The sequence below is a fragment of the Parasteatoda tepidariorum genome, chromosome 7 (genome assembly GCF_982258835.1).
Source record: "Parasteatoda tepidariorum strain Cologne lab strain chromosome 7, Ptep-v5.0, whole genome shotgun sequence".
Taxonomy (NCBI): Eukaryota; Metazoa; Arthropoda; class Arachnida; order Araneae; family Theridiidae; genus Parasteatoda; species Parasteatoda tepidariorum.
This window is the reverse complement of record NC_141761.1, coordinates 26,253,813-26,277,049: the sequence shown is the minus strand read 5'-3', so window position 1 is coordinate 26,277,049 and position 23,237 is coordinate 26,253,813. Positions and strand designations below refer to the sequence as shown.

General features: G+C 30.1%; 1 protein-coding gene across 7 annotated transcripts in view; it reads right to left on the bottom strand.

The window, feature by feature from the left end:
- Nucleotides 1-2,428: 2,428 nt before the first annotated feature.
- The window catches only part of Nup214 (nuclear pore complex protein Nup214), a 90,997-nt gene continuing 70,188 nt past the window's right edge, over nt 2,429-23,237 (bottom strand). For all 7 annotated transcript variants that reach the window (XM_087167529.1, XM_087167526.1, XM_087167531.1 and 4 more), the window contains 8 exons: nt 21,244-23,147; nt 19,604-19,675; nt 15,578-15,723; nt 13,524-13,658; nt 7,562-7,706; nt 4,646-4,788; nt 3,925-3,952; nt 2,429-2,588 (listed from right to left, as the gene is read on the bottom strand). In XM_087167529.1, coding sequence (XP_087023655.1) covers nt 2,543-2,588; nt 3,925-3,952; nt 4,646-4,788; nt 7,562-7,706; nt 13,524-13,658; nt 15,578-15,723; nt 19,604-19,675; nt 21,244-23,147 — 2,619 coding nt within the window. In that variant the 3' untranslated portion in view covers nt 2,429-2,542. The remainder of the gene's footprint in view (nt 2,589-3,924; nt 3,953-4,645; nt 4,789-7,561; nt 7,707-13,523; nt 13,659-15,577; nt 15,724-19,603; nt 19,676-21,243; nt 23,148-23,237) is intronic.

Sequence of the window (23,237 nt, the reverse complement as noted above, 5' to 3'; positions counted from 1 at the left end):
CTATCCGTAATTTATTGAGAGAGAGGAAGCAAACTCGTTAACAAGTGATATGTTTCTGGTGTAATTTGTTTCGCTAAATCGAATGAAATCTCCCCAAAGTAGATATGTAAAATAATTAAGACATTTTTTACACATATAAATCTAACAAATTCTGACTTGTGTATTAAATGTGGTATTAATTCCAACATGTGGTATTAATTCCAACATATTGAAGCAATCGATGATAACATTTCAACTCACTAACAGTTTAAGATTTGTGTACTTTTGTTATTTTTTGCACTTGCCTACTTGAAACTGTTAGTGAACAGGAGTGTTCCCACCTAATTGCTTAAAAATAAATTGATATCAATATCTTACTTGCCCAAATAGCATTATCAGACGCTTAAATACATATAAATGCGGATTTATTGCACTGTTTCTATGTTCAATAGTTTCTTAACTATTAGATAAGTAGTAGTAGTAGTTCATTTACGTCGCACAACGTTCTATTGGCGACGGTATGGGAAACATCCCTGAGGATGATCCGAAGACATACCATCACAACTTTGATCCTCTGCAGAGGGGATGGCACCCCCGCTTCGGTAGCCCGATGACCTGCACGCGAAGTCCAGCACTTTACGATAGAACAGTTTAATGAGGACCAATAACGCACACCCTCGGTCCCTACACAGACTGATCCAAGTGGTCACCCACCCGCACACTGACCACAGTCAGTGATGCTTGACTTCGGTGATCTGCTGGGAACCTTGTCTTAACGATCAGTCCACTGCGGGACTAACTATTAGATAAATCAACTTAAGTGCGATTTCATTTGCTTAAGCGTAAAATATTACATCCCTTCCCAAGATTGCAAGAGCTGATAGACTTTGCCATCACCCAGGGGTGATTGTGAGCCCAAGTCAAAATTCCGGAAAATTTCTTGAGTTAAAAAAAGGTTTAAATTGAAAAAAATTTAAAAAGTTTATTTTTCTCAATATTTCTTAGTTTACTTAAAATATATTTACAATTTTACACATACCTATACCATTTACACATACCTATGATGACCTGGAGAAGTAATTAAAATTTACAAATATGTCTTTCTTTCTTGAGTTTATGATTATAACAACTATTCACTGATAAAAAATGAATATTAATCATGATTACATGCTTATAAAGTATCTCTCTGGCTCTCCTTTACAAACAAATAAAATAAACTGCGTTTTTAAGTTCCACCTTTGAAAAGTTTGATTTCCGGAAATTTCTTTGACCAATGATTTTTTTTAAACATCTGGACCTTCAATCTCCGGAAACTTCCGGATCCCTGTTAGCGAAAAATCCGGATTTTTTCCGGAGCACAATCAGCCCTGATCACCCTTCCCAAGAGTTCGTGGGTTCGGTCCCCGCCGACTGAAGACTCCCCGTGTAGTAAATGGTGACTGATGCACGTTAAATCTGTCAAGTCACAAAGTCCTCCATGTTCCCATAACAAATCAATACTTCTGGGGGTACTGATCTAGGATTTTCCATGTCTTCTGGATTGGTTCAAAATTACAAGGCTATAGAGTTGAACATTAGTAATTGTAAACCTAAAAATAAAATAAAAACTAGACTGCTACATGGATAATTACAAAATACATTTCTAGCAGAAAACGAAAAAATTTTAAGATATGTGTTAAAAACATTATTTTTTTTTCTTCATTTTCTGCTAGAATAGTATTTTTGACTTTCTGAATTAAATTAAAACAAATTAGGTTTTAGCTGCTCTTAGCACTTTTGCATTTTGATTTATTATTTTAAATGTTATTTACTTATTTTGTCTTTTTTTTTCTAATTTGTTTAAATCAGTTTCATTCTTTGATTAGATGGATCATATATGACGTTTTCTAAATTAAGCACGAGTTATGTGAATGAACGGTTAATCCAAATTACAAAAACTGAGTAGAATTATAAATGCAAGGGGAATAAAGTTTATTTTGTTTAGAAGAGAATTGGTAAAAAAAAAAAAATCACTGATTTTTCGCATTTGAGTGCAATAGTCATTTTTGCCTACTTTGGTGAAATTGGTTACCTTTTCTTCAAAATAGAAGTTTTAGTCTCTCTTTTAGTTACCACAACCCAATAAGTATGGTAACCTTTTAATTACTTTAAATTTATAACTATAGTTTATAAAACAATTTTACATATTGAAAAATGATACATAGATTTTCATCAATAAAAGAGTTCATCCGATATTTTATAACCAATATTCAGTGTATATTACTCAATGTCGTATGGGCATGTATGATTCAACCTAGATATTTTTTCACTTTAGTAAAAGCTCTTTTCAAAAATTTAAGTAAATACGACATTATTGCATGTACCCAAATATAATACCACACAAATGTGCAAAATTTTATTTCATGAAGTCTTAAAATAAAAAATTATTTATTTCACAATGCAAAATCAATACTTTAAAAGTCAAGTTTATTCTGATTATACATATACATAGTAATTTACAATCTCAGAAAATAATTGCTTATTTATAAGAGAAAATTGGGCAGATTTATTTTATAAAGCATTTTCAGTTCCTCCACTGGGTAAACGCTGAAGAATTACTTTGGCCACCACTGGAGAAAAAAAAGAGACATGTTATGGGACTTTTAAATTTCAAAAACAAACAAAATTTCAATTTTTACAATTACTGAACAATAAATGGTAGACAATACTGAAAACTTATAAAAGAAAAACAGGACATACACGTGTATGATTTACTGCCTTCTGGTAAGAAAACTAGAAAATTTATTGTCAAATAGTTAATTACAAAGTTCCTTAATAGATCTAAAAAAATATCAATCATAGTTTCGGTAGTATGTCAAACTGTTCATCATGAAATAATTCCACGAGTGATTATTAATTTAGTCTTCAGGCTCTGACTTGGTTATAAAAGGAGGTTAGTTTGAAGAATTTGATTGTTCCTTTTTCAGTTAGAGCACAATCTGTAGATAAACTGAGTTACTAATTTTGAAACATAGCAAAACTAAATTTTTTGAAAATTCCTCATCAGAATACAGCAAACCATACTTTTCTATCCTTTTCATTTTTTTTTAAACTACTCTTTATAAAAAATTTATTCAACATTTCTTTCACTTAACATTAAATAAATCTTCGAAATGAATTGGAAATATACTCTCAACTTAAGATTAACACGATTAAAAAAAAAAATGAAAGAGCAAAATTAGAGCACATTATTTGCATTTATAGCAGCTTGTTTTAATAAGAAATAGCAGACATATATAACTCATTCCAACAGCTTCTTTACTGAACTAAAAAGACTTAAATATTCAGAAATGGAAAATTTCGCCAACTATTAACAGTGTTTCAGTGGGTACCATTGAAATTTAACAATATATCAAGAATACGTCATATTAGCCCAAATTTTCATTAGGGCACAATTTATACATATCTTTGTTCTCACGTAGTTATTTACCATATAAAATAGTTGGATATAATCCTGATAGTTCAAACCAAAGTAAGAGTGTAATGGCTTTCAGAGCACAGCGATGTAAACGAACAACAGATGTACATGGATGTGATGTCAGTTCAAGAATAATCACATGACTCCCAGTTTGATGAAAACAAAAGCAAGTGTTTTTTGCTTAAAAATAGCTTTATAATTAGCACTCTTAGTAAAATAATAAAATGTTTTCTGGGAGTTTTAAAAGATTCTGAAAGGTTTAAAAATTATTGTAATTCTACATAGTGTAATGTTTACAAAACACCATTGTTAACAATATTGTTTGTATTATATTCTAAAAATATTGTTTACCATTTTTATAATGCACAGAATTCTTGAAGTTTAGAAAAGAAATTAATTATAACCAAATTGCTTCTAATAATTTCAACAAAAAAAAAAATTGTTACAAAATTATTGTAATTAAACAATAATAAAAAAGCGACACATACCTCGGACTTCCGAAACTAGGAGCTTGCCCTACATGAAAGAAAATTTTAAAAAATTACATTAAATAATGTAAATTAAATAAATTACTGTTAAATAGATTTGAATCAAATACATTTTAGATCAACCAGAAATAAGTATATTTGCAGAGAAATAATTTATATTTAGGTTCTTAATAAGGTATATTAAGGTGAGTATCAACTGCATATCTGACTAACAGACTAAACACCACATCTTAACTAAATTGGGATTCTAAATTTTTGAAACTAAAGATTTCTTGCCAAAAATAGTGGGAAAAGTAAATATGATATTCATGGTTGGACTGGAATTGATTGGATTGCCATTTAAATGACTTAAATTCTTTTCTTAAATCTTGGATTTAAATCAACTTACTTTTTTGTAATAAAAATGTTATTTAATTAAAACAGTTTTAATTAGAAGAATTTATAAATTTGTTTTTAAGATTACGATTTTATTATAAGTCTGATTTCACTGATAACAAAGGCTTTATCCAAAAAAAAAAAAATTACACAGAGTAATGTGTGTAAATTTTTCATAAAATTTCATAACAGATAAGAAAAAAAGAAAACTAAATATGGTTTAAAGTGATGCAAAACTTTTAAATTATGACTTTTTATTAATTGTATGTAAAATAATATGCTACTTAAAAACACATTTCAATATTCACCTTAACATTAATAATTTCATTAAAAACAAATAAACTACCTCCAAATGATGAACCACCACCAAATACTGGGGCACTTCCAAAACCTTGTTGTTGCTGCTGCTGTTGTTGTTGTTGAGGATTGCCAAAAGATGGTGTTTGAGAGGCTAAAGTTCCAAATGTTGGTGAATCCGCCGATGCAAAACTAAAAAAATTACATACTTTTAAAACCTCATAGAAATCAAGAAATCTAAATTTAATTATCCTAATTTCATCTCAATCATAAACACAATTTGGGATTACACCCATAAGAAAAAGTCAAAAACTTTCTTCGACCACTAATCATTTTTGAACCAAGTATTTTAAAACCAACCGATAGATTGTTATATATGCTTATATTTTTTATGGTAATAATTATGCAACAAATTCTTATTTTTAACCTATTTATCATTATTTCTAATTATTATCAGATAATATTATGAACTTTCTTATAATTTAATAGATATAATAAATTTCAAATTAACATTTTACCCAACTATGTATTTTAAATTCCATATTTTTAATAAAATATACAGATTCAAAAGCATATTACACTTCACTTATTCTTTAAAACTGTAAATTAATATTGATAATAATTGAAATTATTTCAATCTATACAAAATAATAGTAATTACTATATTTTTTTCCTTTATAAAAATATATATTTTTGCACCATAATTCAACAAATTATCACATTACAAAATTATTTTACAAATATTAAAACTATCACGCTTTTAAATGATAAATTTTTTCATAGGTTTTTTCCCTTCATCAAAGCTCTATATATTCCTAAAAATAGATTTGTGAATTATAACATACCCAAGGGCAACAATTAAATTAGGTATATAAATAAGCTAATAAAAAAACAGGACACCTTAATAGCATTTGATTTAGTGATGGGATGTTCAAAAACTTATTCACTGCTGGACAATTGCTAAGGACAGACCACCACAAATGGCTGCATAGCTCATAAAAAAAGTGATAAGTAAAATAACAGAATGGCAGAATATGTATAAAAAAAGATAATTTATTTTGCTCTGAAACCCAGAAGGTTTGAAATGTGTTCAAGAAACAAAATAGTTGTTTTGTATTGAAAACAAGTGCAAATACAATTTGTAGGGATCCTGGAATAAGATGCCAAAAGGAATTGGAGCACCATAGAGGGTGATGCAAGTTTCCAGATGTCATTGCATGCTTTGCACAGCAGTATTTAACAGCTGTTGGGGCAATTTGTCGCCAGCAACACGTAACCCCAAATCATCCAATACATTTTTAATTAGATTCAAATATAGAGAAGGTACTGGCCATAAAAGGCATTGAGTATCCTCCCTCTGTACATACTCCTCGACAGCAAATGTTTGATGACTGGGTGCGTTGTCATGTATAAAAATTAATTTATCACTGACAGCACCATTAATGCAGCGTTGGCTAGTCATAGTCTCGCTTGGAAGCACACAGCGGGTCATACAGCTATTAATCATAATGCCAGCACATACCAAGACACTACATGTAGGATCTCAGTCCCATGCCTGTATGTTTACTCAAACTATGCACAGTATCAATATCAGACCAGATCATTTGGTGCTCACAATCAGATGAGAGAATATATCTACTCTTATCTAGGAATAGTATGCAAGCCCTTTCTTCTTTACTCCAACTGCAATGAAGACACCATTACAAACGGGCGCTACAGTGATGTCTAGACAATGGTATGCACACAACAATTCGGCGGTGTATAGTCTGACAGCCAAGCGTCTGGCTATGGTTTTTCTGAAGTTTGTCTGCCAGTAGCAGCATGAAACTGATTTGCTACCTGACTGGCTCTATTGCACCGGTTACTTTTAGTCAATAGCACTATATACCTGCTTTCTGCAGGTGTCATACACAGAAAACGGCCTCATCCGTGATGTCTGCTACACATTCCAGTTCCTACATGAACTCTATGGAAGCATCTGTTATTTTTTTGACTTCAATATTGCTGATAATATGAAAATTGCGTGTAAATATGAAAATTGCAAGTTTGTCAATTGATTGTTTCCCGTTAAACTCTGATTTTGAACAACAATGTCATGTGACAAACCAGTTTTAAAATACAAGACTTGCATATGCAAAACACGTCCTACTGTACCTTGCAGTTATGCTAATTTTCACATTTTCCTGAATTCAATTTTGTGGTGGCTAATGTTGATATTATGGTTCATCCTTATTAATTTTCCTATCAACATATTAGTTTTTTTTTATAAGACTTAGTAAGTTAATTGATTTGGCAGACAAGATTTTAATATACCCATATCGAAGGTTTATTTATATTATAGTAAAATAAGATGAAAGCATTTTTCAGCAATTTATGGGTAGTTTAGAGTATTTTTTTAAAATGTCCTAAGCTATCTTTTGCAAAAGAAAAAAAAAAGAAATACAACTTCTTTTTTTTTTAACTAAAAATGTTTTGGTTATTTAGCTTTTCGATTGGTAGAGTTCTAGTCAGGTTTTCGCTGAAATAAAAATACTAAATATAGAAAACAATTTTTTATTTGGATAAATTAGTTTTATAAACTCAGGCAAAACTTCTTTTTTACTTGCTTAATAATTCCAGAGATAAAGAGAAAACACAAAAAGTGAAATTAACATTAAGGCTTAACTTTAGACTTACCCTGATTAAATTATTGGGACCATACTTTCCAGATTGTGACTTTATAATATTACAGGAATCAAATTAAAATCCAAAATCATTAAAGTAAAAGGTATGTTTGTACAGAGAAATTCGATTTTTTATGTCTGATTTAGTAACATTAGGTATCATCTGCACAAATTACCTAGTAAATTTAATGTCTTAACCTGTAGAACTCAGTACATGACAATACGATCATTTGACGAAAGTTATTAAATACTTCTCTTTTTATTTTACTTACTGTATCTAATATCACTCAAAAAATTCTTACCCTGAAAAAGATGGTGACTGTTGTTGTGATGATCCAAATACAGATGCTAAAGCATTTCCAGAACCAAAGGATGGAGGACTTCCAAATGCAGGAGAGCTACCAAAGCTTGGACTACTACCAAATGCAGCACTCGATCCGAAACCACCTATAAATGGCACAAGCTTTTGATCAAAGATGATCCTTATAAAAAATGTACTGCAAGAAATAGTTTAAAAAAAGGTTCTTAAAATAAAGGAATACAAAAGCTTTCAAATTCCTCTCCATAGATCAGGTTTTTCTTAAAACTTTTTCAGGGAGGATGGAACAGCACTAAAATCATTTTGGAGCAGAAAAAATTTGTTTTTGCATAAATAAAATTTTGTTTTTGAAATGAACAGTCTTTATATTCAGAGCAGCATAGAGTTTTAAAATTAAATTTTTGAGCACATACTAGCTGAATACCCATTCTTCGTAATGGCGAGGAAAAGGAAAAGATCAATAAAGAATCAATATTTTACTAAAATCATGCACAAATCTGAAATTTATATACTAACATAATTAATAACGCTTAGTTATTATTATTTGTTGCCCTTGTGGCTTTTCGTTATTAGAATAAGCAGAACATGTTTTACGAAGTTCATCACATGAAAATAAAGATTAACTAATTCAGAATTTGACATATTGCTGTTGCTAGAGGCCAAACTTAAAATAGTCAAAATTTACAAATCAAGAAATTTTTTGGGAGTATTTATCCTTTTAGAGAGACTAAAAAAAATTTATTCTCCCAATATTAAAGCTGTAAAGTATTGATGCAGTTTTACCAAATATACTAACATTATACTTTATCTGTATTAATGGATATGCTACAACTGCAACAATTACCATAATACCAATAATGGTGTATTACCAAAATATACTGGCTACTTTTTATGCTTCTTCCAAAACAAATTAGTATTGTTTCTCCATTAATTTTGAGTTCAATACAAAGATTTTTTTTCAATTATTACCTACCAACAAAATTAATTAAACATCACTTACATCAATAATTAAGTAAGAATCATTACAACAAGTATATGTCAAATTTTAAAGTATTATTTTTGAACGTGATCTATTTGCACATATCCTATAGCAGGGGTGGCGAACCTTTATGCACCAACGTGCCATTTTTTCTAAAAAATTGTTTAACTTGTTCATAGACGTGCCATCAAACAATTTTGACTTCGTGATTATTGGGAAAATAATAACACTAAATACTATCAACTCAAAACTCTTTATTTACTATGAAAAAGAATAAATTTCGCAATGTCTCACTTATACGCGTAATTCAACTTAAAGTAACATCAGTGTGATTTCTGTTGTTGCAGATTAGATGACAAATATCTTAAAAGAGGTTGTAAGATGTTATTTTACGCAGGTCTGTCAATGTTTTTTGCTAGTTATTTATTGTTAGCTTGTTTTTTATGGTAATTAATTGTTTTTTGGCATTAATTGTAATTTTTTTGTCAATAATTGTTTATTTTTTATGCTTGTTTTTGTGAATTTTAATTTAATTGGTAAATTGCTTCACAGTGAACTTTGTGATCGGTGGCGTGCCCAAAATATTATGTGGTGTGCCATAAATGGCACGCGTGCCATTGGTTCGCCATCCCTGTCCTATAGCAACCCTCGACCCTTCTATAGTATGTCAACCCTTTTAAAATGACATTTCCAATTCCAATCTTAAATGCGTTCTTTTTATTACAAGTGTGTTTGTTCTATCTTTAATTTACTAACATTAACTTTTTAATGTGCTAATTTTGTTGAAAGAAAAACCTACCTAAATAAGCATGTAGGTTGAAATTTAGCATAAAAATGAAAATAGCTTGCTGTTTCAGAGCAACAAAACTTATTTTTGAGTACAAATTTAGCATCAAATGGGGCCAAAATAGCGCCTTTCGCTCTATTAATAATATATTAGAGCAGCTTGAAGCAATTTTGGAGAAAAAAAGTGGCATTTTGGAGAACAAACTCCGCTTCAAAGCTTTTTGGAACGTTATGGGCAGCTGTTCCAACAGTGCTTTTTGAAGTTGTGACATTCTTATGCGATTTAAAATTGTCTTATAGAACCTTGATTATAAAATAGTTATTGATTATAAAACAGTTATTGATTATAAAACAGTTATTAAAATAAAACTTCTCCATTATAATTATTATTTAAAAGTAAAACATTTCATGCGTAAGACTAAGAAATAAAAACTATTGAGAAGAATTATTTCTCAAGCAACAAGACTTTGAATTGAATTGTAGACATTATCAAGAATAAAGAACTTCCCTACCAAAATAGTAAAATTTTCTATTAAAATGTAACAATTATACTTGAACATCATTTAATTGCATTAATTACCATTTTCTTATTCCTACATTAGTTAATTTAAATGTTTTTTTCTATTTAGGAAAGAAAATTAAATTTTAAAACATCAAAAAATTTAAGTCAACTGGGGATAAACCATGCAGAAAATGGCTTAAAAACAATTTTAAAAGAACAGTTTTGAAGGAAAAAAAATAGTTTAAAAAAGAACAGCAGCAGCATTTTGGAAGAATTGAGAAAAGGAAGAATTGAGATTTCTTACCTTTTTTCCTTTTAGACAAATTTAGGAAAAAGGGTTGATACTTAATATTTTTAGAAATAAAAACAAGAACACAAGAAATTTACAATAAAAAGCAAGTTTGTAAAGATTATTTTTCAAGGATTTTAAACTGCAGCAATAATTTTCCACAGTTACAGCTTTTTTTTGTAGAACAGGGGTAAATTTTCAGTAGCACTTTACATGGGTGCCCACAGAACCAAGGAAAGTCACCATAGGTATTATTTAGGAAGGATACAATTTTGCATTCCCTAATGCAATTTTTCAGTTTAAAAACAGTCAATTAGATTTAAGGAATATATTTGACAATTTAAGAGACATTTTTAATATTTTGGAAGATAATTCTCATAATCTTCTTTAGTTGGGTTATATATATCTAGCCAAACTTAATATATCATCAATGCACAACTTTACAATAACATAAAATAACAAATAAGATAAATACATTTACAACTAATGGCTAGTGGATTAGTTTGAGAGGAATAAGAATCCCTTCAAATGGTGAAACAAATTTAAAAATGTAATTTTTTTTTTTGAGGAATAATATTTTTTTAAGCGGGAATCATTTTTTTTCAGGAAATTTTTCAACTTAAAATTAACATAATAAGAGTAGAACATTTATAACCAGTGGATTGGTTGAACTAATTCCTCTTTTTTCTTTTATTTCATATATTTTTAGAAACCTTTTTAGTGGGATAATTATTTTGATCATTTTTATTGCATTCAAAAAAAAGTTGGAGTTCTAAAAAAAAAAAAAAAAAAAATCTAGATTTTTACACAACAAATAGTTATTTCATGTGACTGCAGTGCTAACGAGTCTACTTTCAAAGAAGATAGCATGAACATATTTTGATCAACAGATAAAATTCTTAAATAGGGATAGAAAGCACTCTTTAAAAAAATATATAGGGCAACTAAAAAGATTGATTGGCAATTGTGTTTTTTTTATCCCTGGCACTGTATAAATCTACATATGAATATTGAATGGTGGAGTCTGTAGAGCTAAAGATAGCAAAAGTTGGCTTTTCATGAAATTGGAATTCCCTTTTTTTGTAGAATCATCTACTAATTAAAAACTTATCTAAATCAATAATTCAAACATGCAATAATTTTATCAATAAAATTACGAAGATTCTAATAATAGGTTATCAAAATAGGTTATAGGTCAGAAAACCATATTTATTATTTTATTTTTTTTTCATTTACTGGACTAGTATTGAAAATGTGCTTGCAAATAATAAAATTAAATCTATCTTTAAAGTCCTCCAGTTTACTTATTGTAAGACATGGTAGTACATTGAAGTCAAGCTTCACTATCAGCTGTTAATGGTTGGGTCACTACTTTTATCAGCATTCAAAGGTATTAAGGGGGCACAGTATCAGTCCTCGTTAAACTGCTCTAACGTAAAAAGCTGTGTGAACATGCTCAGAGATTTTTCCTACACCGTTAATATGATATATCTAGAGTAATACTACTAATCTTTTAATTAAATTTTTTAAGAAACATTTTCTTTGTAAAATTTCAACTTCTTCTGGCCTGCATCTATGTGTGCTTGAGCTGCTTCTATTCATACTAAGTTCAGTTATGAGACCTTGGTTGCCTTCATAAAGTATTAATTTCGTGTGATTGATTTTCTTTTTTTCAGGTCACAAAGTCTATCGGGTTTACATTTTCTTTTATTTCTAGCTATCTATTTTTTCTTTTTGTTCAGAAGTCTTTTCGTTGGTTCTGTATTTAGCATACGTACCACTGAAATATTTAATCATTTCTTGAGGGATCTGAGCATTCACATCATTTCCTTTTACAGCATTGTTGATAATTTTCATGGCATTTATGATGTCCAGACTTATTCTTGATCTTTCAGACATAACAATTCTTTTATTATCATTAACAACAAAAAAAATTTTTTTTTTTATTGAGGCCTATCTTTTGGAAAATGTAAGACAGACGTTGATAAGAATAGATAGATGGCTGTGTCTGATTATCTTTTAATTCAAAAACTTAGCACAGAAAAGAATCACTGGGTTTCCAGCAATCTCCACCAGAGTAGCTCCATTGTTCTAGTGTGTCATTTTAATAGAAATTCTACACATCTGCAACTTTATCAACAGAATCTTCAATTATTACTTGAGGCAACATATTTGCAAGTTGTATTATGATGGACAGTTTAGATATTACAGATTCTGTCAGTCAGTAAATTTTGCAACATCTTAAATTTTAAAGGCAATTTCTCTAAAAGAAAATAAATTAAGTATAAAATTGTTTTGCGTTGGCTAAAGAATTCGCTTTCATAGGTTGACTAAGGTTTCTTAAGAGCTGTTTAGCACTGTTTCCAATATCAATAATCTTGGCCCTCATTTTGAATGCCCAGGTCTAAAAATTGCTGTCCATTTTTATGTTTCAGTGCATTGTCATTAATAAGCTCCCATTAGCACTTTTAACACTTGACATACAAAATGTGAATAAGTGCTGATTTTTTTGAAGTAATTTTGATATTTAATCAAATATATGACTAATGCTGATCATAAAGTGCACATACACATGAGTTAAGAGCACAGAAATATATTAATTGCAATTTGTATTATCATGGTTTAAAAATCAAATATCACACTTTGTATTTATGCAATCTAAAAATTTCCCATCATAGTGCTTATTGACACCATTTATAAATTACACATTGTGATTCATATTCATGCAATTTAAAACTGTCACATTTTGACTCCTTTTCACGACAATTCAAAATTAAGAATTGCGATTCACATCCATTTTCTATTTAAATATCGAGCAACGCAATATGTATTCCCACCATTTAAAAAGTAAACATTGTGACTCATATTTATTTGCTTTAAAAATCTCATTTCACGATTCATTTTCAAGAGATCTGAAAATCAATTATCGCAATTCGTAATAACACAATTTTAAAATCAAACATAGAGATTTGAGTTCTTAAGGTTTAAAAATTTCACATAGATTCACCCAATTCATAAATTACATCTCATATCATGATTCGTCCTCAAGTGATTTAAAAATCAAGGATTGTGATTGGTATTCTCCTGAGTGCCAAATTCCAGTGTTGTACTGGAACACAATCCTCTATGATGCATGTTACAGCAATGATAAGCTTGAACATTTTAAAAATAAACAATTAAATAGTAAAAAGTAAATTAAATAAATACTTTAACTATCTTTCCCCAAGAAAACCACCAATATAAAACATTATATAATTTATATTCGTGTTCCCATAACAAAATATTTCCAGCTTAAGTAATTTCAGAATGACAATGCATCTGTGAAAAAATTCAACTACAAATAAAAATTAATCTAGGTCAGTATGAAAACAAATTCATAAAAACTGTACTTGGTTTTTGTGAATTCTGTTGAAATGCTCCAAACCCAGATTGGGCAACAGATCCACCCCCACTACTGAAACTACCAGGGGAAAAAGCATTTGCTTTTGCACCGAATGCTGAGGCACCAGGACTTCCAAACACATCTAAAAAAAAAAGTAAGATATCTTATAAAAAGACAGTCAGAAGAACATACAACATAGGTTTAAATTAAGTTTCTTTTATTTTATTTTAATGCATCAACTTATTAAGGTATCCAACTTTCTGCTGTTTTAATTAAGCTTATAATATAGTCAGGGTAAAACTGACATATTTATATTTTTGGAAGGGTTGGCAAGCTTTTGACAAATGTCAGTTTTTGATGGTTTTAGCCATAAAACCTAAGCCCATAACCATAAATCCTAACCCATTTCAAAATCCTAAGAAATAAAAATTTAAAATAAACAAAAAATTTCTTAATAATAAAATTTAAATATAAACCACTATATGCTAACAAATGATCTGGTGTAAGCTTTATAATTGTAAAGTGGCTTCAAAGATATTTTAATATGAAGAAAAAAACAACCTTCAAATTTGTGCCACCATTTTCCTAAAATAAAAAGACAAAATAATATCAAATCTTAAGTTTGAAAGTTTCAGTGCTAAAAATGCAGATTCTTCAGAATAATTTTCTATTTTATTATTATAAAATTCATGCCTTTATTAAACTGATTTATTTCAGACAATTTTATAAATAAATTAATAATTTAGTATAATTTAGACCTTATGCAACTGTAAGACTTTAAAATTTACAAAATAGAATACACAATAACAATAAAACAAATAATACCCATGGTAATAACAGGAAAACTAAAATATTAATTGTACTTTTTTAAAAATTTCATTTAGTCGGTTTAAAAATTCCTTGAGTAGATAGGAGCTCTCAGATAAAATAAAATATCAAAAATGGCATAAAGAGAAATCTTTTTTTTTCTGCTTAAAACTACACTTTCCAATTTAATTATTATTTTAAACAGAAAATAAAAATCTTTACAAACATTGTGATTTTTTGATTATCATTGTAGGTTTCAGGGCATTTATAGTTTTTAAGGACAAAAACGTAAAAGGGATCGATAAATAACATCATATTGAATAAAAAATTACAGACATTATTTGCTAATTATTCAGATAAAACTGTCAAAAACTAAGGGTTATAGTTATAACAGTTGAATTTTTTTAGTATATTTAAAATAACTTGAAATACGGATATCTAATAATATCTAAGTATATACCATTATATAAATGTTAATTATAAATAATTAACAATAATTAATTTAAGCAGAAGAAACAAATTTTAACTTTAAATTTATATTTTTCTTATTGAGATCTCTTGTTTCCTCAGGAAATTTTGATAAAGAGTTGTTATAGTTGTAATTATTATTTTAGAACTAAAATTGGAAATATTTCTTTTATTATTATGATAAGCAAATTTTCTTCATTTTTTTTAAAAAAAAGGAAGAAAAAAATTTTTAGATTTATTTATAAACAGAATTGACAAAAGAAAAATAATAAAAGCATACATTTTAATACAATAAAATAACAAAGGATTCTGAGTAATCTGTATTTTTAGTAAACTAACACAAATAAAATAGTAAAAAAATAAATAGATAAATAAATAAAATGAAAAAAAATTATGGTATCATATTATCTAGTTTTACACATAAGGGAATAATGACAAAAATTATCAGAATGTTTAAAGTTTTTTTTTTTTATTCAATAAATGGAAAGTTATTTTTAAAGCAGTTTTACAGCTATAAAGCTTCCATTAGATGTTTTGTTTTCATATAGTGGTCTATATTTTAAGTTTATTTAAGTAATAAAAATAATTTCATCCAAGAAATTTATTTTTAACAAATATTTATGCTTGAACAGTCCATTATATTTGCTTATGTTCTAACAGTCATGGGAACAATAAAAAATATATATCAAATAAGAAAGAAAAAATTAAATAAATCTAAATATATATTAAATAAGTTTCAGAAAAACACGTTAAATTACAATATATTAAAACAAAACAGAAACATACTACTAGAGTCAGAAGCTGGCTTGCCAAGATTTCCCATAGCAAATATATTTTTAGAGGCATTTTCTTCAGATGGTTTGCCTCCAAGGCCACCAAAAGAGAACGAAGATTGACCAAAAATGGAGCCAGCAGTTGATTGACCAAAATTGCTATTAAAAGTCATTGAAATTTAAAAAAATGATAATAATTACACATATCAGCTCATAAAATGTATGGAAATAACAGGAATGATACAGCAAAAAAAGAGTAAATATCACAGGCAAAATAGTTAATGGATCATTCCACTGTCACGTGTGGGACAATTTCTTGGGCCTTTTTTCAATCAATTGTATCATAATATGTTTAGTAACTTCAATAAACGAAATTTTTATATAGTTTTTATGAAGTGCATAGAGTACTCTATTATTTGAGACTAATAACCTTTTCTAAAGTCAAAAATACATTAATTAAAACAAGTCAACCAAGTGTCACATGCGGGACAGAGCTAAAATTGTGTAAATATAATTTCTGAAATAAATCTATAAATTCAGCCAATTCAAAGAAATTATTTAAACAATATATTTTTTTTTCATTGAAAGTGTATTTGTTTATTACAAATGCCCAGAAGATTTGCTATGACACCATTAGTTCTCTGGTCTTCCAATATCTCTGAACATTACAGTTTAAAAACACAAGTGCAGAGCATGAGTAAAGATGAGTAGCATCAAAAATTTGATGTTGTCCACCCTAAGGAGAAAATGGAGAATTACTAAGCCCAAACTGATACAAATACGCAGTTAAACAGTCATGGCCTGTAGTAAGGCGGAAAAGTGCCACAGCTGCTCTTTTAGGAAAATCAGGAATCAATTGCTTATCCTCAAGCAGTGAGGCCCATGGCCAGATTCACATAATGCTTTCCACCTTATCCTGGTCATGGGTGCAAGTTGGAAAAAAGGCCAAGACTGAAATTTTTTTGACTGAAATACCTAACATACACAATACCCCCATGACATATGCAAACTATCTAAGAAAGCTTTACCATAATACATCAAGTTTAAATACTGTACAAAAAATATTTATTCATCTGTCTTTTGATAAAATAACAACAGGACATAAGAAAGTAGACCAATAATGTAGACCTAAAAAATATTTTTAAGGACAGAAAAAAAAAATTCCGATTTCCGCCTACAAGTCAGTCTCATTTCCGCCTTACTTCCGTCCGCGGACATTTTCGAAAGACGGAAATCCGTCCTGGGGACGGAAGACTTGCACCCATGATCCTGGTATTATATCTTCCTCATATCAGGAGTTTGAATAAAAAGTGAGTCTTTTCAAAGGTCTCTGAAGGACCCCTGCCCCCCTTTGGGCTAAAAAGTTATCAGCGTCGTTTCCGGGAATCCCACAGTGGGGTGGGATCCACTAGAAGGAAATAGGGATCAACATTACTAGCTCTGTGCACTCCAGCCTACGGGTATTATCTGTATACTGTCTAATTGCAAGAGATTGCAGCGCAGATGTGGAGTCTGACAAAATAACCGCTCTACAGAATGATGAACGATGGATTGCCAGTTGCTTTAAAGCAATACAAATAGCCTCAATCTCACCATCGTAATGGGTGGAATGAGCACCAATAGGTAAATAGCATGAAAAAATATTACAATACACTCCGCCTTCATTGTTAAACATTGATCCATCTGTATAGACACGCATCTCTAGGGTATTTGTTTTCAATAGTAAATAGAGCAATGGCACGAAGTTGTTGATCGCTCATATGACTCTTATTAGCCTGCATGTCCAGCTTCAGACCTGCCAAGATCCCTCAATTACTCAAAGGGCAAACAGGCTTACAGAGAAGTTTAGGACTGAGGTGGACATGTATGTCATTAGCTGCTGAATAGGCATATTATATAAACCACTTTTGTGTTTTAAGATGTCTGTCTGCATTGGTGTCATAATCCCTCCAAAAAGTATTGTTGAGCAGGCGAATCAGCTTTTCATAAAGAAGGACTGCGTCTCTTTCAATTATGTTTCGTACTGGAGGGTTTTGAGTCAAACACTGCATTGCCAGAATAGGAGTGGATCTTACAGTGCCCATAATGATACGGAGAGCTTGGTTTTGAACTATTTCGAGTTTTTGAATAGTGCTAGCAGCAGCAGAGACAAGGACTTCGTTACAGTTCTTATCTCAGAAATGCTTTCTAGTGAGTTGGTCAGATCATTGATATAAATATTAAACAGTAAAGGGCTCAAAATAGCACCCTGGGGAAGTCCAGATTCCATTTGCTCGAATATTGATACAGAGTTTCCAAATTACACTGAACAAAACCTCTGGCCAAGGAAATCATGTAACCATCGCAACATATTACCACTAATTATCCTGGAAATCAGCTTATAAATTAATTTAGGGCACCAGACCCTGTCATATGCTGATGAAGTCAACAAAGGTCACCAAAGCAGACCTGCGGCTGTCAAGATCATCTTTAATATTCTGGCTAAAATAGGCCACCAGATGGGCAGTGGAATGAAAACGTCTGAAGCCCGCCTGGGAGTTACAAATAAGACTTTGGTGCTCAAGGAACCAGGTCAATCTTCCAGCGATCATCCGCTCCATAACTTTTGCCAGAATAGTCGTAAGGGCTATCGGTCTACATTCATAGAATTCATCAGGAGTTTTGCCCTGCTCATGAATTGGGACAATGAAAGTCAAGCAAATACCCAGTCTCCTTGTTTACTGAAGTCTCATAACTTGATGTTTATCATCATTATGAATTAATTCCTCATCACTGGCAATGAATTTAAAGCGCAGTATTTTGCCTTTCCACCATATCATATGATATTCTCTTATACCTGATTATGGTCTCCAAAAGTTTGCATGTTTCACATTTCATTTTTTTATTTATTGTTCATCTTAAAAGAATACTTTAGTATTTGTAAGAGTGGATGTCAATGAGGCAAAATCTTTTGCTGAATTATGTATCTATTTTGAGCTTATTTTTTGCCAAATGGATTATTTATGAATATCAGACAATAAGGAAAAAAATTGTTTAGCATGATTTTCAAACAATGTTTTTTCAAAGAATTGAAGCAAGATGGAAATTGAGGTAAAATTTTGAATTAAAAACACTTTTAATGTCTCTCTTGCATTTCCCACGGCATAAGAAATTCTTTTTTTTTTTTTACTTATATTGATCATTTTGTTATACCTTTTACTTATTTCTATATTTTTTATGCAACATTACTATTTCTTCATTTTTACTAAATTCTAATGAGCAACACTTAGTATAATTCTCTTTCTTTAAGATTTAGAAAATCAATGCTTTAAAATTGATATTCTGCATTTAATTAATATTGAAGAACTATGGGCATTTTCTTCATTTACTAATATTTGATTATTTCACATGTATATTAATTTAAATTGGGAAAAAGTAAATCTTTTTTTACAGTTACAAAAAACTACTTATCTGTGATGTCACATGCATAATAATATGAATATGCAAATTAATATGAATTATTCTTCTTTTAATAAAAGCTGAATAAATTTAATATATTCACTAATTAGTATGTAATAAATGTAATATATGTGAAGTAATATTTTTGCATTGCAGCTGTATCATCTCTGAAATAAAACTGCTTCTGTTTTACTATTTATGGTTGCAAATGTTCTATTGCCTTTAATGGCTTTTAGCACCATTCTAGGAACAAAAATTTTTTTTAACAGAAATAATTTGTTTTCAAAATAAAATGATTTCACTGTATTTGAAATAAAGCAGTTAAAACCAATTTAACCTCTTAGAAATACACAAGACAGTGATTCAAAAAGGATAAATTCTATTAACATTTCTAGAGTTCTCCAGTTTTTGTTTAAAATTAGAACAAACTTCATCTCCCTCCAATTTGGGAACACATGTTCTAGGACATGAGATAAAAATTTCCTATCCCTTAATGTCTCTTTTCTTTAAAATATTGTGAAAGAAAATATGATGAAAGGAAAATTTTTAAATAATAATAATTTTTAAAAAAAAATAAAGCATTAGTAGTTTAAAGACTTACTTCGGTTGAGATGCTGCAGGCTGATTAAATGAACTGTTTTGTCCAAATACAGATTTTGCAAGTCCAAAGGTACTACACATAAAATAAAGAGCAAAATTTTTTTTTATAATTATTAAATATTAACAAAGTTTTTTCTTAAAATACTTTTTATAAATGGAGGTTAAACTTAGACTTGGAGGTTGGGCAGCTCCAAAGAGCAGGGCACATCGACCAGAGGTCTATTGTATATAAATGGTGGTTAGAATGCTATGATTTTCTATGAATTTAATAAAAAATACACAAAATCCAACGTAATATTCGAAATAATAAGGGCAAAATTGTCTTGTAGTAGGGGTGTGCAACCTTTTTGCTGAATGCCCAATTGCATTGCAGGCTGATAAACGAAGGGGCACATGCATAAATGTAACGAATGGGAGTTTTTTACTGTACATTATTAACAATAGCTTTTAACAAATAACTATTAACTACTACATAACAAATAACTAGTAGTTACATCTGTAATTTAGACATACATGTTAGTGGCAATTTTAGTAATATTCATATAAATATCATTGTTCTAGGCACTCAATTCTTTTTATCAGTCAACTCAGCAATATATTTAATAAAATTAAATACTTTTAAGCATTTGACTTCTTCGAAAAACAATTGCAAAACTTCTAAGATTTACTATAAAGTTGGTACAAATAAGTAAACATTTATATGTGTAATTCAAAGCATTCATGTCATAATATACTTTTAAAAATATCATGATTTTTGAAACCACGTAGGAAGCAAAGCAATAATTGCTGAAAAACAAATAAGAAATCACTTGTATTTACAAATGAATTGGCACAAATAAAACACGTAAAAAATGATTTTACGTGTTTTATTTATATAAGCATGCGATTAAAATGCCTCAATAATAGCATATTAAAAAATCAGGACTTTCCCAACAATGTGGAAATGCGTAACAAAAGCTGTCCAAAAACCCATAGGAAAAAAAATTTGGATTGGCCATAAAATCGATGCAAATAATACATGTCAAAATGTGGTTACTTAAACGAGTGGTTTGAAACTGTACATCGTAAAATTATCGCACTAAAAAATAAAAATCTTAAAAACCAAGTGGATATTTGTAGCAATTACTGCTTGTAAAATTATCATAAATCTTTTGAATTTGTGCTGAAGTTGACAGAAATAAAGCAGGTTAAAAAAGAGTGTTTAAACACACGATTTCAAACTTGAAAGATGTAAAAATGCATTAAAAATATCATGATTTTAAAAACCATATGGATATTTATAGCAATAACTATGGAAAAAAATTTATCAAAAAGTCACTTAGTTTCATGAAAAGTTCGACACAAAAAGAACATAAAAATTTATAACTGAAATTTTAGTATTTTAATATTAATTAAATTAAAAAAATGGAATTATTCAAAATATGTGAAAATCCATTGAGATAACTTCCGATAAAACTATAAAGAAACTACACTGATTTAAGATGAAATAAAATCTTCATACAATTTAAAATTTAAATTTTTTTTATTATGTTCAGGAACTGTCACAGACTACATATCCAGAACAGGTGTGTCGTAGGTTGTGCAGCTCTGAAGTAGACAAATTATCTATAATAGTTGATAAAAATTTAAAAGCTCTCTTACCCTTGTGTCTGTCCAAAAGGTGATTTTCCAAAGGTGAATGATCCACCAGTTTGATTTCCAAAACCAGTGTTTTCTGATGCATTAGTAGTTTTAGTACCGAACACAGAACCAGCTCCACCAGGTGCTTGAGAGAAAAAAGATGTTGCAGCAGAACCAAATACTGACCCTTGGGTAGTAGTTGGAGTAGAGCCAAATGCTGACCCCTGTGTAAAAGTATTCTGTCCAAAAGCTGGTGCCTCACTTGTTTTACCGAAAAAGGATGGCGTTGAAGCATCCACTGGTGCGGTTCCAAAGAGAGATGTTTTAGCTGCAGTTGTTTCTAGTGCAGGTTTACTAAAGAAGGATGTTTGAGAACCATTAGCACCACCAAATAAAGACTGAGTAGTTGCAGGGGCGGCAAACAATGAAGTGCCATTTGTATTTTGTGCGAATAAAGATGGGGTATTGGTAGTAGGAGCACTTGCAGAGCTTTCACTACTAACAGGAGATGAGACAGAAGTAATTGCTGATGCAACATCAGGTGGAGTGGTTGGCACATTTATATTGGCAGTATCTTTGTTTTCACTTGATTGCAAGCCAGGAATATTTGAAGTAGTTGCTGAACGAACTTTTGAAGTGGAATTTTCACTTGCTGCAGAAGTCAGTTGATTAGCACTTGTCACAGCTGCACTTGCAGTTGATGCAACAATTAACTGATTTGTTTCTGCTGGAGAACTAACAACAGTTGTATTCTTACCAATGTCAGACAAAGAAAGCTCAATAATTTTAGATTCAGGTTCAGAGGTGGGAGTTGGAACAAATTGGAAAGATGATGAATCTTTTTTCGAACTAGATTCAGATGCCAAAACTTGCCCGAATAAGGAATCTCCTGCAGCAGAAAATGCAGATTTAGAATCTATAGATTTGGCTTGCTTCTCAGATGGAGCGTTGGGAACAACTGAATCTGACGTTGCAACTTGAGTAAAAGTCAGTGATGGAGGAGTTGAAACAGTGGAAATTTTAGAGCCAAATAAGGACTTTCCAAACGTAAATGAAGAACTTGATGTATCAGGTGATTTTAAGCTGAAGGAGAAAGGACTTTCAGAAGTTTTATGTTCTGATGGTGCAGCATTAACAATACCAAATACAGGTGAAGATAAAGTAGTACTAGTTGTGTTGCTGGAAGCTTGGGGAGCTGAGAAAGAGTTTTGTATATTCCCGCCAAAAAAATTCCCCCCTTGGGATTTTGCAAGCGTCAAATTTGATTTACTGAAACCAATGCCATCTGTTGCTGATACTGGCACATTTGAAAGGGTTGATGAAATTAAGGAGTTTCCATCTTTAAGAAGTGATTTATTTTCAGTATCTGAAGATTTTGACTCTAATTTTTTACTGCCTGCTAAATTTAAAACATTATTATTAGACTGGGGGGAAAATAAAACAGTTTTATTTGGTGCAGGTATAAATGGAGTAGAAGTTGTAATAGTTTGATTGGGAGGAACATCTGTAGACACAATATTTTGCCTCAACTCATTACGTGTCCATGGACTGAAATTGGAAGCAGTCGATACAGTATTGCTAGTTACTTGCGGCTGATTAACAGTTAACTGGTTAGAGGTTACCAAGTTATCACTAGATTTTACACTCATTGGTTGTGAAAAGGAAAATGATGAGATAGGCTGATTCTCATTTGCTTTAAAAGCAGGAAAATTATTTTTTTGTAGGATGGGAGATGATTTTGCAGCACCAACTGTTGAGATAAAAGATTTATTTCCACCATAGCTCACATTCAAGGCTGAAATAACTGAAGGTGATTGAACAGACACATTTGACTGAGAGAACTTTGAACCAGAATATTGTTCCTCAAGGGAGTTGTTTTCAGGATCAGTAAATTCACCAGCATTTGAATTGGAAGGGGATACAACCTACATAAACATTTAAACAAAAATTGAAAAACAGGGAAGCTTTATAATTGGTTTAAGGTATACTAATATATAAAAGAATACAAATAATAT